Source organism: Thunnus albacares, chromosome 20 (assembly GCF_914725855.1).
Source record: "Thunnus albacares chromosome 20, fThuAlb1.1, whole genome shotgun sequence".
NCBI lineage: Eukaryota > Metazoa > Chordata > Actinopteri > Scombriformes > Scombridae > Thunnus > Thunnus albacares.
This window is the reverse complement of record NC_058125.1, coordinates 23,172,779-23,191,062: the sequence shown is the minus strand read 5'-3', so window position 1 is coordinate 23,191,062 and position 18,284 is coordinate 23,172,779. Positions and strand designations below refer to the sequence as shown.

Genomic DNA, 18,284 nt, shown 5'->3' with positions numbered 1-18,284 from the left:
ACAAAAAGAGGGAATATAATGATTCAGTGACAACCGAGAGCTTCTCAAAAGGTTTTCCAGTAACATTTGTTTAAAAAAAAAAAAGGAAAAATCCTTCACTGATCGCGATAACGCATCAGTAATTCACAGTTCCAGGCTGTCACGTCCAGCCCGACACTCACCTTTTGGAGGAAGAGGACGATTCTCTGGACCATCTCGGCCCTCTGCTCCTCCAGGCTGAAGAGGGTGCGCGGCGTGCGGATGAAGACCTTGGTTTTGCCGTAGGCCACGTCGTGGTCGAACCCGCATCCCTGCAAGAGCCTCTTCACCGCATCCTTGTCTGATGGCAGGTCGTGGTTCGGCCACGTGAACTCTGAGATCATCTTGTATCTGGCGGAGGGAAGAAGACAGAATGAGAGGGGAAGGAGCAGTTTATACAGACACAGTAATGTTTTGTACACTTGTTACCAGTGTTTCAATATGTTGTTAATTGTATAGATCTTCTAAACTACTAAATAGGATAGATTTTCTATATTTTCTTATTGTCAACAGATCTCATGTGCAGAGCCAAATTACAAGAAAACAGCTCCAAGGACTAATAACGTTAATCACGTTTTAGTCTCAGGAGAGCAGTTGCATTTACAGACCTTCGCTAGCTTATTGTGCTACATATCAAAACATCTTGACATTGTTCTGAAGTTCTTTGAGGAATGTACAGTCAAGAGTCTAGCGAGGCTCTGTAAATTGAGCTGTGTTCCCTCACATGCACAGTGGCCTTACAGAGAATTATTCTCCGAGACTGAAAACGTGATCGCTGTTATTAGTCTTTGGAGCCGTTTCTTAACAAACTAATGTGCCCAAAGTCTTCCTGACATAAGGATCAAGGCTCATCTACAGTAGAGCACAGAGGTGTAAGATATATCAAGCTTTGGATACAGAAACAGTATTTGTTAGTAGATCAATTCCATGTTGGTTTGGCTCTTGAGATTTGTTGACAATAAGAAAAATATAGAAAATCATCCTCAGCCGCATCCTTTAATAGCACAGGACTTTGCTCTTAGCATGGTTCCATGGAAATATCATTAAGTTCATGAAAAAAGGGGATTAAATATTCAAACATGCATCTACAGCCCAACATATTGAGAAAGTGGCCACTTAAGAGTCTTTTCAGTTCGACCGTTTTATTGAAAAAACTGAACCTTGAAGGCTTTTAAGGCTTTATTTTCTTTTTCTCAACAGCAGCCTGTTGAACAGGAAGAGTTCAAGCATCAGTGAGACTAAATTTAATGATAAAACAAATGAATTTATTGCAAGTCTTGATGGATGATCTCCAGGGCTGTCATGCACTAAAACTCCATCCTGTATTTGTATGCATGTCAACAACAATAAGGTTCTTATTAAAGAAGATTTATGTGGGTTGTTTTGACATTGAGAAACACTCCACTGCTACTGGGCTGAAAATATACATTTTCAAAAAAGGTGACATCTTAATGACCATGGATTTATAACATTTTATGTACTTTTAATGTGTTTCAAGAAACTTTTCACACGTCAAGAAACAAGAAACCGTCTCGGAAAAGATCACAGAAAAAAAACTTGAGATAATCGAGATTATGAGACAGCAGTGATTCTCTCTGCCAAGATCCAAAGATCCCTGCGCTTGTTAACAGACTGCATCGCGTGCAGTGATGTAATACAAAGTCCAGACACATCAGTGAGGGAGATTGGCAGTGAGAGAGTTAGCATGTAATGCAAAAAATTCATTACCTAATCCTCTGTTCACCATGGTATCCAGGGTGCAATTTGTGAAAAAAATCAGAGGGGGAGGGGGATGTTTTTGAAATGTTTTTATTCATGAACCACAATGGGCCTGAATAGACTATAAAGCATATTAGACTCCTTCTTGCAGCTGTTACAGTAACATTTAATCACTAAAAACTTAAATAAACAATTCAGAAACTTGAACTTGACCATGACATTTACAGGAATATTGTAATTAATCATGCGGCGTGATATTTTCACTCTCACTGGTGTGATGTCAAGTTCACGCCTCGTCCTTTCCTCATGCGGACACACGGGGGATGTGATCAAACACAACAAAACAAAAAGGTTAAATGCTAATTTCACAAGCCAGAATGAAATCCAGCCCCCCCCCCCCCCCCCCCCCCCCCCCCCCCCCCCCCCCCCCCCGACGCTCCTTCCAGTACTGTGGATGGCGGCACTCAGCCAGACGTGTCAATACACTTAATGTCATCCTTGCAGGAGACTGTTTGATTCAGCTCTGTGTGCAGCAAACTTTAGTACTGAAGAGAGAAAATAACCACGACATGCAATAGCACAACGTTCTGGTATCATATAAGTAAATAAACTACAGTACATGCCTAGTTAGACTGTCTTCTTTTTATGCTTTCCTGTGGAGGGGTCATCTACAGCGTCGCCCCTCTTTTACCCACATCTCTGAAAAACCTCTGGTCCATTTACTGTCATCACGTAGTCTAGTCATCTCTATTGTCACAAGACCGCTGACGGTGAAAGTCCATTTCAGATTTTGTTGTTGTTTGCACTAATGACTGTTCTCGTGTTGCAGTGCTTCACTCGGTCTGCGGGCGAAGCAGCATAAATCACTATGAGGTGGATACATTTTTGGGATAAAAATAACTCAGCAGAGTCAGGGATATATAGACCAGAGGAGGGGAAATCCCCATCATCCCCTGCGGCAAATCACACCCTGGTAGTATCTAGCATGAAGGGCAGCGGGCAAATGTGACAGATGGGAAATAAGGGCAAAGCCTCAACGAGTGTGTGTTGGTTAGTGTTACAGTAACGTTTCTGTGTGAGGTTGTTTATGGACTAATCTTGAGCTCATAGCTAAAAGTGTCATCAAGAGATCTTTTACACGATAGGCGTACAGTAGCATGCCTGCAGATATAATACGTGAGTGAATCTTTCTGGGTTACATCTGATGTGAGAGACTTGATGCCGTGACGACAGCGCCGTCAGTCCCGCTCAGCGAGAAAACTTGAGGTGACGTCTGAGACTCCCGAGGATCCACGTCTGTCCACTGCAAGTCTCTAAAGTCTAACCCTGATCTGACTGGATCCATCAGCTCCTTTTCTTTTGTCTCTTTTTGTGAGGAGCTCAGGCTGAAACAGAACATTCTTATGTGTTTGAGACTTTACATAGTCAAGATCAGAGTTATTTAGGGCTGCATATAATGACTATTTTCATTTATTAATTCTTCAGCTTATGAAATGTCACAAAAATTGTGTCTGACAGTCCAACGTGAAGTCTTAAGTCATCTTGTTTTGTCCAAAAACTCAAATATAGTTAATTTAACATAATATGAAACAGAAAATAAGCAAAATGTCACACATGAGGAGCTGGAACCAGAGAATAATTGATGATTGTTTTCTTGATTGAACATCTGTAAGGCTTAAAAAGATTCTGATCAATTAATTGACTAACAGAGATATTAGCAGCCGATTTTAGCATATTACAGATATGTCAGAATCAGTGTTTCTGTTGGCAACAACCACCATAGTAGTTTAGTAGCAAAATAAATCTCTGACTGTCTTTTATCATATAAACACTTTAAACTACCTTTAAATCCAACTTAACTTCTTTTAACCAATAAGAACCCGGACCACAGACCAAATGGACCACAAGGAACACATTTCTGAACTTTTTGTTTGAAATTCTACCTTCAGTGTCAAAGATCTGTAATGTAACATTTATGTCATAACTTGTTTTATATCGATTTGTTGAAGAAATGTGGTCAGAACAGGTTAAATGTAATACAGGACGTCTTATTAAATGGGTTGAAATCTACCTTTAGTAACAAAAAAAACAAGCTTTTTAATATTAGCTAGTTCTGTCACATTTGCTGACCAGATACACCGCCGCCATTTTGGAAGTGATGTCATGGGTACACAGATTCACTCATTCACATGACTGCACCAGGATGTTCAATAGACGTCACTTAAAGACTTCATGAGTTAAAATCAAGGATAAAAGCTGTTATTTTCCAGGACATTGAAAGGGTTGGAGACACCTGTGTCATCATGGGTTCTTATGGGTTAAATGTCTTTTAAAATTGTAATATATATATATATATATATATATATATATATATTTAAAGCACTTTGAATTGCCTTTGTGTGAGAAATGTGTTAAAGATAAATTTGAGTCTAATATTTAAAACTCAACTTTAATACATTTCTGAGTATTTGTGTCGTTGTTTATAGCGTAGTTTATAGTTATTCATTACTTTGTTCTGTAGTTGACAAGTTTATTCTTAAATCTTCGTCACAACTCATTAATAACCAAATTTAAGGGATCCTAATCAAAATTTTTTGTCTATGTTAACTATTACTCTTAAAAATATTGGTAACAACCTAAAAATCTCGTATCTTTCGAATGTATATGTGAATAGATAAGTATACAGTAGTGTGTAATGCTCGTCCTGAGATACATAAAATACATATTGAAATGCTCAAAACTCAGCAACACATACAAACAATGACACAATAAAAATATCAATTATTTTATATTACTCATCATGCAAACAGATTAGTGCTAATTGGAATGTAAACAGGCTTGTAATGTCAGTTGTTTGAGCTTCTGTATGAATAAAACATGAGCTATTAACGCAGGTCATTGACTAATAGTTGTTTGTTACTGTAGCACATTAAAGCAGGGTCATTTTATCAAAACGTCTCACATCGACGTCTCTCTCTAGCAATTACAATCCAATCTGAGAGTTTAAAAAGCTGCTTTTAATCGAGGTCAGAGGACAAGATTATTATGCTTGTGGGAAACTGACTAAACCGCTGCGATGATGAAGGGGGTTATTTGTGATGGTTGCTGGAGATGCGACTGATTAGCTGCAAGATTAGATTGGATGCGAGCTGATTAGGGTTACACAACACATATTTACACCCCTGCAGTTAGGACTTGTCGTGTAATATCCTTCACAGCTGAACGGTGCGCAGCTTCAAGGGGGTTTCGGCATGTTTGTGCAGTTAATGTAGAGTGTGAGCTGAAGTAAGACGTGTTTATTTAATTACTTCTTCTAGCCAGATTTTAAAACTAGACCCATGAACAAACATTTAACCTTCGTTTCACACATTCACTGCACTCAGCTTCAGTCTACCACACCTCTGACTGAATGTAGAAGACTTAATAATTCATTTTGTAAAGGCTTTTTAGTAGCTCCTACTGTATTATCTAGAGTCTGGCTAGACTAATTACACCTGTGGGAGAGACTATGACTATTTCTTTCATGATACACACCTGAATTTATTTAATTCTTCTGTATCTTTGTATCTAATTCTGGCTCAAAGTATTTCAGGTGAGCAGCTGAAAGTCATGTGGGAGATATAATTCACTGAAACAAGCTTTATCACATTGCTCAGGTGGTGAGAATGATTATTAAAGTGTAGGGTACCTCTGTAGGAATCGGGGGTATGTTTGTCTGTAGGCGAAGCCGGCGCGGCGCACTCTGACGTTCTCCAGCAGTCCGAGGTACTCCACCTGATGGCGGCAGCGCTCTTGCTCGAAGAGCAGAGGGGACTTGACATCGTTGGGCTTGATGCAGCGGACGTAGTACGGCTCCTACGGAGGGCGACATGGAGCAACTGTGACTTATGACAGTACATGTAATTAATCTGTATCAGGCTACAATGCTGATCTATAACAATCTTATTCACATCGACACCTCAGGAAGCACATACGTACAAGGAAAGCTGTGTGCATTTGCAGCCTGGAGTTACTGGTAATGACCCAGATTTACAGAGTGTAGGCGTAACTGCCACTAATTCAGTGTGTTTTCAGTTCATGAAAGTTAATTGTTACATTTTGTTCTCCTTAAAAAATCGTCTTCAGTGTTTGGTTGTACTGAAAGACCCTCTAAGGAGTCGGATGTTCAGTTTTTCCAGTAAGTATATTTTGTTTTAATGGCTTTAAGCCTATTTTTCACTCGCAGAAATTAGCATTAGCATTATCACAGTTAACCATAGACTGTAAATGCACATTGCTAACCACGCTAGCAGCTAGCATTAGCGTCAGCTCCAACTTCTCGTCCAAATATGGTCAATTCTGGCTCCAAAAATCAAATATGGCGCTGGTCAAAGAGCTAAACTCGAGGCTTCAAAATGGTGGTCCACAAACCAATGGGTGACATCAAGGTGACTATGTCATTTTTTTTTACAGTCTATGGTCCATAATGGAAGTTTCACAGGGGAGAATACTATTAATTTAACTCCAGATGGTTTTCAGCGTGTCGACATTAAAACGTATAACCTCTGAGAGCCTCTCATTGACCTTGAGGCAACCACTTCACAGACGTATGAGGTCACATACAACACGACTGAGTACAGGGTTCATTAAGATCAAATTTAAGTCTAGAAATGTCACAGAAGGAATCTGCGTTCAGGTCAGTATTGTAATCAAGAGTTTGTACTGTTAAAATTTAAACGCATGGACTAGTGGTCTGAAATCTTACTTTTTACTTTCATACAGTAATTCCCTTCTAAGAGCATGTGCAGTGATGTCATGTGGTCTAATAATGAATATTGGATGTTATTGTCAAATATTTATCAGTCCTGACTGCTCACCTTGCAGGCCAGGTTGTCCACCAATGAGATCATGGAGTTTTTGAAGAGCGTTGCAGCTGTCAGCGGCCGTTTGGTCACTTCAGTGATGCTCAGTTTGCCCTCAGGCCACATCCCCTTCAGTACTGGGTTCGAACTGGACGGAGACAAGAGAAACATGAACACAGGGTTGTTTTAGATTAGTTTAGTTTAGTTTAGTTTGTTATACCAGATTTAGCTACTAACAAATGTCCATCTGCAGTTCCTGAGCAGGTAGGCACAAATACAACTAATGAAATTAATACAAATACAAGTTTAATTGACTATCACTATACTTATAGGATTACTGAGTAAGAACAGATAACAATCACAACACAGCTCAGTGTTTTTGACCATCCAGCATTCATCAGGTTGAAGAGCTCAGATCATTTACTCTGTTATTATATTTTAATGACTCCCGCTGTAAAAAAAAATTTCCATTTGAATGTAGAATCTGGATACAAGACCGAGCCAGAAAAGCTGCTTCCATTATGTAATTTGTATCTGTGTTAAAACTTTTTTGGCTGCGTGCCCAAATATAATATGTTTTTGACCTGAATGAAGAGCATCATCATAAAATGCACATTAGATCAGGTCAGGAATTACTAGACCTCACATTTATATTCAGTGAGCGAGCAGCACCAGAGGAGAAGAAGAAGAGGAGGAGGAGGAGGAGGAGGAGGAGGAGGAGGAGGAGGGGGAGGATAAGACCGAGCTGACAGGAGATTAGTTGTACCAGTCCTGTGCTGTTCGCTCTAGAGGGGTGTCATGTAATCAAAGTGCTGCAAGGAATACAGTGAAGAGTGCGTGGAGGTGACTGAAGCAGTGTGTGTGTGTGTGTGTGTGTGTGTGTGTGTGTGTGTGTGTGTGTGTGTGTGTGTGTGTCACCTGTTGTACAGCAGTCTCTTGAAATCCTGGAACAGAGTGTCTTTGTTCTTATCAATGAAACCCACCACTGAGTACCTGTGAAAAGAGACAGAAAGGTTAACGACTAACATCTTTACCTAAAATCTAACCTCGACTCACTTTGAAAGAAGCAAATTATATAATTTCATCCTATTTGGTTCCAGAGCCAGTAATTCCCTCTAATATACGCTTAAGATAATGTATGCTTTTAGTTATGAACCTGCTATGAGTAACTTAGTAATTACACACCATGCTGTGAGATGTGAGGTGCGCTCTGCCTCCTGCCTGGTCTAAGTGGCTCAATCAAGTCTGCCATTCAGGCCCTGCTCCCCTGCCTGAGTCCTCCCTCAGGCGGGTGGCGGACACTTAGCCGCCGCAAATGGGCTCGACGCGTTTCCCTTAGCGTGTGTGATTTATTCATTTGAACGGTGTCCGAGTGCTTTAGCGATCAGGGGGAAAGCGGTGCTGTCATTTTTTTTTAGGGGACGTCATGCGACGAAGATGTTGTTTAAATGTTCAAGAGTGTGTGCACCACTGTGTCTCAGAAAAAGTCATGTTCACAAAAGAAGAATTCACATTAACAAAGATCAATCCATATTTTCCTTTTGAGCCATTTGATGTGCTTCGTTTTTGCAGAAAGAAGAGTTTAAATTATCAATGAAATTGTCAAATGAAGTTGTTATGGGTTGTGAGATCCAGGTGCTGTCAATACCTGCTATTTTCACATTGATTCAGCAAAGATAAAAAAAAAACAGACAGTGTAAAAGTTGCACATGTTCTGGGTCAGCCATGTTCTTGAAGCTACAGCAGCTCCTATTAACACATCTTTCATTCATCATTACATGCAAATATACTGTAGATCACACATTCTGGACTACATACATAAGATTTTAATAAAACCTTTAAAGCAGCACAGAGTAAAATCTTTACAACTGTGTCTTTCAAAAGGAAAAGACATTAAATTTCTTTCACTTTACTTTTTGTTAAACAAATACTGTGTATTTCTACACTGGTTGACTGATGTGATTAATATTAGTCTGTTAAGTTGGAGTGAGGATGAGCTGTGTCTCTGGTATTATTCATCACATAATAACGGAAATCAGTTTATTGTAATTAACATGAATGGATAAAAGGTCAACGAGGAACCTGTGTGTGTGTGTATATTTAGGCTATGAAACATAATATCAAACTCAAGTCATTAAGTGTGCATGACTGGTGTTCTTGTTTTCAGCCAGAACCAAAGTGCTCCAGAAATGTCACAGTTTCAGTGGGCAGCTCTGAGACATGAATATATAAAAACCATACAAACGCAGAAAGCAGCATGAATCATCGGTAAAAGCTTTCCCTGAATAAGTAAAACTTTAAGATACTTACACCACGTCTCCTGCATAGTGCCTGATGCGGAAGTCTCTGTCAAACTCTAAGCTCTTGTCGGTCGGTGAAAGCTGCAGAGAGACAGAGAAACAGAGCGGTGAGTCAGCAAATAATAAAGTGGAAGATGTTTGTCTCAGAAAGACTGTTAGTTTTAGTATTACATTGATATTGACTTTGATATTACTGTAGGTTTTCCTTTGATTCACAGCTGTTTTAAGTCTTTCGGGACATGTTCAAAGAGAAAACTGCAAAAGTCAACCACAAGTCCTTCTGGTGTCTGAATACTGACTTTTAAAATTCTTTCAAAGCTGAGCTATTAGTGATTATTGCAATGTTGAGACAAATAATCAAGATTTGTCAAAACTCCAGACTTGAACACTTTTGAATTTCAGTCTCGAGTTAATTCAAGTCTCACAACATTCAAGACATTATCATCATCATTACATATTTCTGACTTAAGCTCCTTTTACAACGTGCACTTTTGGGTTGTCTGAGTTGAAAATTGTGAGAGAAATGTGGTGAAATCTTTGGTGACCAAAGACAACCTGAGTCTCACAATGTGACCGCTGCTACGACGCCACAACTACAAACAAACCAATCAGAATACGACATGAAATGACACCGAATACACTGGCCTGCATAACATTTTGTAAGTGCAGTTTTTTTAAATAAAGTTTAAGGGTTTTAAGGGTTAACATCAGCGCGGAGCAGACGGATGATGAGCTGATGATGGTTGTACAGTCTGACACAGATTGTGATCGAGATTTCATTACTGTCATCTCACACAATTTGACTTGTGATAAACTTACACAATCGTTGTTGTCGCGCAGTCTAAAAGTGCCTTTAAGTCAATAATAGCTCTGCATATTACATAAAAATTTTAAGCAGGCAGCGGATTTTAATCTAATGTGAGGAATTATACAGCCGTCCTGCAGCAGAGAGGAGGGGGAGGTATCTATTCCTGTTGGCTGCACATCTGGCTAAAAATGATTTGCATATAACAGTTTGTTTGAACGTCTCTGAGGTTGCAGATGTATTTTATGGCTTGCTCACACTAGGAGAGTAAATTACCCATCATGAAAATAAATGATACATTTAATTTCAACTGTCCAGACTGTTAATAATCCCTTTTGTTACGACTCTATTCAAGTCAAACTACGCAGGTTTTAAACAAAATGTTGCTGAATTGTTGAAGCAATAGCAGATGCACTGGTGCAGAAAACACCAACACTGTCAGGGTGGATAATGTCTTATAGAGAAGAGGTAGGATGGAACGAGAGCGAGCAAGACAGAAAAAAAAAAAAAAAATGTGCAAGACGGTGATGAATAAAACTCAGGAACGGGGGCAGGAGAGAGATGGTGAGACGAGCACTGAGGAGGAGGAAGAGAAATAAATGTGGCGTGATGAAAAGAGACAGTGCAAGCAAAAAAAAAAAAAAGAGGAGGAGTGTGATACTGATGCCTGTATGTAGGCCAGTTAGCAGGAGAGCAGGGAGAGAAGAAGCATGAATGAAAAAAGCAGAGGAGTCTGCCGCAGCTTTCCAACAGTCTCTGATGAGCATCTCGTTTCATCCACAGCAGCCTGTGATGAGTAACTTTGTAACGTGCTGCACAGGAGAGTAAATTTGTGTTTGTGTGTGTTTGTGTGTGAGAGTGAGAGTGGATGATTCACTAAAAGTATTATGCTGACATCAGAGATTAGAGGGAGAGGGAAGCGGAGGGAAGGTATCCTGCGCTTGCATCTCAATCCCAAGGAGAGAGGAGTGATCAGCATATAAGAACAGAAGGCCGAGGAAGCAGGAAGCAGCGATATTAAAGCTACGGAACGAAGGAGGAGGAAAGAAAACTCTGTACGCCCATCGGACACACGTCAAAACAGTAAAAATACAGAAGAAAAGTACAGACAGATACACAAAATGACCAAAAGTAGAGTGATCTGACTGTTTTTCATGGTTTGATTCCAGCCAATTAAGGGAAATCTTAAAAGGAACAGTTCAACATTTTTAGCGTAAACAGCAGAGGCAGGGGGGAAACAGCTTTGCCATTTTTGTTTGTTTGTTGTATGTAAAAATGAAACTTTGTACAGGTTATAGCCTGAGCAGCATCAGTCGGTGAGCACAGGTTTCAGGTTTTCTTCTCTGCAACCTCACACAGTTATGACCAAACTCTCGGATGCTGCAGCAGTTGTTTGTCAAGAAACCCAAGACGTTCCTACACGTAACTAACCAGAAACCACACAGTCATTTTCATATTTCTGTTAGTGTACAAATTAAACAAACCAGATATGTGTCTATTAGTCAGCTTTAGAGATGCTTATAGTGGACTATATGCTAAGCTAGGCTAACAACATCCTGACTACAGCTACATACTTAACACATGATCTTCTCATCGCACTATCAAAAAGAAAGTAAACAAGCAAATTTCTGAAAAAAAAAGTTTAGGTATTTCTTTAATGCTACAGCATAAAATGATATGAACGACAAGCCAAGTTGATAAAGAAACAGTTCTCCCAGTTTGGTGTGGAAGAACTTTAGCTTCAGGCTTAAGGATGAACTGGAACGCCGACTCTGGGCCGGGCCTTATTACCAAACATCAGCAGGCGACCAAATCCTTGTAACCAGCTTCCCAGAAGAACGGAGGCTGGTTATAGCAGCAGATTCCTGCTCATTGTTTTGGATCGAGATGTTCAACTATCACATATGGGAGCAATTTTTTGCTGTCCACATACTTTTGGGCATTTAGTGTAGTGTACACAGAGACACTGAGGAGCACCAGAAGGAAAAAGTAAAAAAGAAAGAAAAACACAGCAAATAAACAAACATTTACAGCTTCGTTGCCTTCTATGTAGATGCTATTTCTGTCAGCCACGCCATCTTGGTATGTTCCAGTACTTTGGGTACTTTGTGGAAATGTTGAATGACTCATCGGAGTGCTCAATACGCTCAGACAGACACAAACAAACACACACAAACTCTAAGACAATCAAACAAAAAAAGTATGGGAGGAAATAGTGCAAACATAATAAAAACCTCACAGACACAGAGAGATTTACATCTGAGAAATGAATGAAACAGTCGGCCTTGATTTAGGTCCAACACACGAATCGAAACCCGCGAAGGTTCCCTCAGTAAATCTCTGACGGGTCCAAGTGAAATTCCTCAGTGAAATCATGAAACTATTTACCTCGCCGGCACTTTCTAAATCCACTGAAGCATTTGAAGTGCTTCCAATAATATTCTCAGAAGTTTTTATTGCCAACAGTAATGTGCTCAGCAAACAAGGGGAAGAAAATGCTATTAAAAAGATTAAAAATTGAATGTACATAGCTAATAAGACTTTGAACTGAAATACTATGCTGCATTATTTAGTGACTCGTAAGAAATTTCAACAAGGTCTTAAAGGGGACGTATCAAGCACGTTTCCAGATCTATATTTATATTCTGGGGCTCTACTGGAATATCTTTGCATGATTTACAAATTAAAAAAAAACTCCTTATTTATCTTATACTGGCTCTTTATGCAGCCCCTCAGTTCAGCCTCTGTCTGAAACAGGCTGTTTTAGCTCCTGTCTCTTTAAGGCCCCGCCTCCTGACGAGCCAACTCAGTTCTGATTGGCCAGTTCCTGAGCCTACGTAAACAAACAATAGTATTATATTAATATTATACTTCTTATACTATACTTCTCCAAATCCAATCTGAAAATTGGGATCAGGCAACTTGAACACTCCTTGGAACGACTTTAGCAACAAAGGCTACCAACAGATGGCCGTTTGTGGGCATGTGCGAACAATCTGATGTCATCACAATGAGGAAGTGGAGGAACCTTTGCAAACTAAGCATTTTTATATAAATTCTCCTGAAGTTTTGAACCTTTAACCATGTCTTACAGACATAAGAGTATAAAAATAACAAATCACAAAAATGTCCCCTTTAATGCTCAAGATCTTAATTTCAAGCCTGTGTGGACTCAAAACTCCAGTTATTCTTAAATCTTAAACGTAATCTATTTGTAAATTCAGAGCACACACACACACATTTTTAAGGTGTAAATACAACGACGCAACGCTTGCAGGAAAAAAACACAAATGTATCCATACAAACACACAGAGCAGACAGAAAAACAGATGCACCATCAGACAGACAGCCTGCATCTGCTGGAAGCCACACTGCGCCTCATCCATCACAATCAGTCACACCCCAACACACACACACACACACACACACACACACACACACACGAGCACCATGCACACACACATAACACACATCTTGGCAGCTTTATTATCAGCACCTCCTCTGTGTTTGGGATTCAGCCGAATGTTAAGAACGATGGTGTGATGGTGTGATGGCAGTGGCGGCGGCGGTGTGGTGGTGTGTTTGTGTGTTTGTATGTTTGTGTGCGTGTGTGTGTGTGTGTGTGTGTGTGTGTGTGTGTGTGTGTGTGTGTGTGTGGACAGAACAAGGTCAGAATTATAATGAAAATAATGAGAGGAGGAAGTGAGGGACTGTGAGCGAGAGCCAAAAGGCAAGAGAGGGACACTTCTAATCAAGAAGAAACAACGGACAGAAAATGAGTCAACAGCAGTTTTGATAATTGATTAATTGTTTAAGTCATTTATGAAGCAAAAGTGCCAAAAATTCACTAGTTGCAGCTTCTCAAATGCTTCTTTTCTGTGTTTTAGATCATTGTCTTTGGGTTTTGGACATTTGGTTGGACAAAGGCTCAGAAAAATGGTAACACTTTACTATTTGTTGACATTTCATAGACTCAAAATTTATCCATCTATTAAAAAATAAAATACTGATTAGTAATCAATGAAATCAGTGGTTGTAGCATTATTTGTGTTTAGATAGATAGATAGAAAGATGCAATGACTAAAAGTGATGATGCTATTAGTAAAAAAACTGTAAAGTATTGACAATAAGTATCTGTATATCCAAGATAAATAGATTAATTAAAAGAAAAACACAAGATACCCAACAGGTAAGAAAAATGTGCAGAAAACTGTGCAAAAAAGGCTGATGTGGATAAACAATATGGATATGGACAGAGCACGCCGTTATCACTATTTGTGCAGATAAGAATTATGTTAAACATAAATATAAATATAGACAAGAATGAAATTTCAACAGATTACAGCTATGAACAATGAGCAGGTAGTATAGTTTAGGAAATAACGTAGTGCAAAAGTTAATTATGTTCCTATAACACATCTGTTTGTAATAGTGTTTATTTTGATGAAACATATACTGGATTCTTATTTTTGGGTCCTAAAAATTCTTACAGTATTTCACTTTTACTCAGTTTATCTTCCATTAAGAACAATTCTAAAAGTAATCAAAACAAAAATACATCATATATTTTGCAGCTACTGTATATTAATTCTGAATGTTTGGTATTAATATCTGAAATAATTATAAGCTGCTAATTGCGGCATAAAGATTAGTTAGACAGTGTGGAAACTGCACGGTGGCCGATTGAAAATCTCGACACCAGCGGCTACAATCTGTGCAGAGAGAAAACATTTAAACGGTTCCCCCTTTAGGATTTACTGTAGAGCGATGCACTTAACCCTCCACTTGTTCCAGTAGAAATGCTAAGGATGCTAAATCAGGCAGTAAAAGACAGTGATTATTCTGAGCAGCTTCAGGCATGCAACTCCATGAATGTAAAGCAGGGAAACTGGCAGGAAAAGAGCAAAGTCAGCACGCTTTCTGTGGACAAACAAAGGTTACAAAGCAAAACAACATTAGCATGTGCTAGACTCAAATTCAATGAAGCTGTGAAGATGCATCAGCAAAATAATAATTCAACCTTCTGCAGACACATTATTCTTCACATCAGCCTCTTCTCTCTTTGAAAAAATGGATCGTCTGTATAGTAGAAATGAATGACACAGAAACTAGCTGGAGATAAAGGAGAGAAAGGTGCAAGGACAGGAAGAAAAGAAGAGCTTGAAGAGGAGCAGCAGAGGTGAAGGGAAGTTGGTTTTAATTTAAATAACTATAATAAAGAGAAAGGCAGGTTGGAGCAGGTAGGAAAGAGAGAGAAACAGAAACAGCTGCTGAGAAAAACAGGCAGGAGAACTGTGAACAGAGGAAGAGCTGAGGTGAGAAGGCGAGAGACGGAGAGAGAGAGAGAGAGAGAAAAATAACAAGTACACAACAGGTACAAACTGTAGCGGCGCCGACTCGTGATAGGAAGCCACGATAAGATGCATCCGCACAACTTTTTTCCCCTTTAGCTGTCTTAAAGATTTTGTTTGCAGAGAAAAGATACCACAAGCACTGCACACTTTAACTATAAGTACAAAATATATGTTCTCTGCCTCATATTCCTTCTTTTGTGGAAAATATACAGCAGAAGTCCCTCAGTATTGTGGCGGAACAACACCTTACTAAGACACTTTGTTTGTTTTTAATGTGATTTGTTACCCATCTGTAGCTCTCTGTTTACATCCGATGCATGACTACATTGTAGGCGAAGCAGAATAATAATTTTGGCAACGTATCTTGACCTTCTTAAAGAGTCAGTTCACCCAAATCTAGCTGATGGTTTTTGGTTTTATGAGTCTAGACGAAGAGATAAAGAGTCAAGCTGGTTGATTGACAGCTTTCTGTTCCTTTCATTGTCTTCATACATTTATTACTTTTTCACTCCCAGTAAAAGAGAACTCCTTTATCAATCTGACCCTCCTTGACTCTTGTCCAGTTCCCCTCCTCTTGCAATCACTTTTCCAGCAATCCTGTTTGCCACCTGTGCCCTCTAGCTTTCCAGCCCCTGGACCAAAACAGCCATCTACGAGGGCACGAGCCAGACCTCCCGATGAGCAGCGTCTGACTGTCTCCAAAACCTGTCAAGAACTCACAGTGGGTACCGCAGGAACGAATCCAGGCGGCAGATGAGGAGATGGATTTTGTATTTCATGCCCACTACACTGTGTGAGTGGCAGCTGTCAGGGTATTAAAACACTGAGTATCGAGCTACATCCTCATCCTAGAGAGACGTGCGGTGTATTTTTGAATACGACGCCTGAGCCGCTCATCAAACTGTGCTGATCTGCTGTCAACGACGTCAACTCCTTCATAATCTCATCGACATCTATTAGACTCCTTTATGTGTCCTTGCTGCTACTGCTGACCTTCTGCCTCCCTGGAGCTAACGACCAGAGCGTCTCAGTGATTAGCATCAGCAACACATGGCCCATGAAAGCTTTACCACTTAGCACAGCCCCCCTTCATGCATTCATACATGTGGCAGCAGGCGGAGGACACACACGCCTATCATATCCTATTAGTATGCAGCACCTGTACATGCAACACACACTGAGGAGCTTGTGAAAAGTGATGATGTGGGGGGTGAAAAAAAAAAAAAAGTGATAAAGGAGGAGAGCTGGAGAGGAAGGGAGTGTGAAAGAGAAAATGATCCAGAAAAATTAGAAGGAGAGGCGGGAAAGAAAGCTGCCGTGATGTCTGCTCGAGCAGAAACTAATGTGTCAGCAAATAATAAAAAGTGAAAAAAAAAAAAAAAGCATATCTTGGAAGATCAAAGCGGCACACAGTGAGAGGAGAAGGAGCAGAGGAAGAGGAGGAAGAGAAGGGGAGTATCTTCTAGCACAGCGAATCACAGAGAAAAGCATGACCGAGCAGAGGACTGACCATCCGCTAGTGGTAGGGAGCAGAAAATAAAGCTTTTATTTAAATATTACTCCAACAGCAGCCGGGCTATGTCCAAAATCACTCCCTATTTACTTTAAGGGCACTATATTCACCCTCCACCATTATATTCAAGTGTCCAGATTGAATTTATCCACTATGTAGTGCACTCAAAACTAACAGTGTGGAACAAAAAAAGGAGTGTCCATGGTATGTTTACGACTTTCTGTTAACAATCGAAAATTATTAGATGTGAAAAATATTATTGTTGTGACTCCACAGCTGTCAGTGATGACGCAAAATGACTTAATCCATGCATGCATTACTCCTTGGACCTGATGCATGTGTAGATTCATGACTGTGTACACACAAATGCTTTCTTTTTGTCAGATTTATAAAGTTGTGCGTACTCATTTATAAATCTCAGTCATTGTAGAACTAAGCGCACATGCACAAGCCTTATTTCCACCCCTACAATTATCCATAAATGGATGAAAACACTCCCTTTAACCAGCCTGCTCCAACCGTCTTTACACCTGTCAGTGAAACAAAGAAGAAGTGCAGTTTCACCGATTGTGTTGCACCGGTGAGCTGTCATTTCACAACTGCCTCCAGTAAAAACTTAGAGGGTCGACTCTTGTCCTCTTGTGTGTTTAGTTTGCTGCGTACAGTATGAATCTAAAGTTTGGACCCACCCGTCCATCCTTGAATAAGAAAGTGTGTCCAAACTTTTGACTGGTACTGTTGGTTGTGCACCTACATGCACAGTGAGAGCTGAAGATATTGTTTTATTAGTTTTTGGACAACAGTGAAGGTTATGACACAGAGGTTTGTCCTAATTGTCTTTTAATGTGATTTATTGACATTAATGAATACATATAGAACCGCTAGCTAGTTTGGTTGTGGTGCAATGACCTAAAAATAGCATAAACAAGTACGCAGTTTGCTGGCAGCAGGTCAACAAGAGCAAAAGTCAGTGAGAAGAATCTGTAGAGTCAAACACAACCTGGAGAAAACCTCTGGAGACAGACAGACAGATTTTACTGCACCGACACACCAGCAAAAGTTACACTGAAGCATCATCCGCAGCACGTCAGACTCAAGTGTTCTCCTTTAGGTAAGACATCTCTGTAAACAAGCCCGTGGCTCGCGTGCATCAAACACGCCTGATTAATTCATAACGAGACTGAGAAGCCTGGAAGCCAGTAAAAAGAATTTCTCATCAGCAGACTGCAGAGCGACATGACATGTTGAGATGTGTGGAGGTGAATTTTAGAACAGAGTGCATTTGTTACTCATCTGAACTTTCTCTTACTTCCTGTGCCCTTCTCCTTCTGATCTGTTATCAGGTCTTTTCATGACTGTGGCAACATGTGCCTCTATGTGCATGTTTTCTGTACACTGTGACAGCCATGTGTCATTAAATGTGGATCTGTGATGTAAATCTACTGTGCACGTGCAGTATCATATGAATAAATGAGTGGATAGAGTGGACAGCAAGGACAGGGTGTATGTATTTGTGCGTCAGAGTGTGTGTGTGTTATTGACAGGACGTCAACAGGCCGAAAGCAGAGTCTAGCATCATTCAGCGCTGGAAGGAAGGTGATATATAACTGCAGATTAGCATCACCGACACATGGCCCATGAAAGCTTTACTACTTAGCGCAGCCTCCCTTCATGCATTCATACATGTGGCAGCAGGCGGAGGACACAAATGCTTTTTATCCTTTTAGTGTGCTG

The 18,284-nt window shown here is 40.0% G+C and overlaps 1 protein-coding gene across 1 annotated transcript in view; it reads right to left on the bottom strand.

Annotated features, from left to right (window-relative positions):
* Nucleotides 1–18,284, bottom strand: part of myo1d (myosin 1D) — a 111,288-nt gene that overhangs the window by 54,787 nt on the left and 38,217 nt on the right. The window contains exons 12-16 of the mRNA XM_044337466.1: nt 8,889–8,959; nt 7,497–7,571; nt 6,594–6,726; nt 5,426–5,592; nt 162–369 (exon numbers count right to left, since the gene is read on the bottom strand). Of these exons, the coding sequence (XP_044193401.1) occupies nt 162–369; nt 5,426–5,592; nt 6,594–6,726; nt 7,497–7,571; nt 8,889–8,959 (654 nt within the window). The remainder of the gene's footprint in view (nt 1–161; nt 370–5,425; nt 5,593–6,593; nt 6,727–7,496; nt 7,572–8,888; nt 8,960–18,284) is intronic.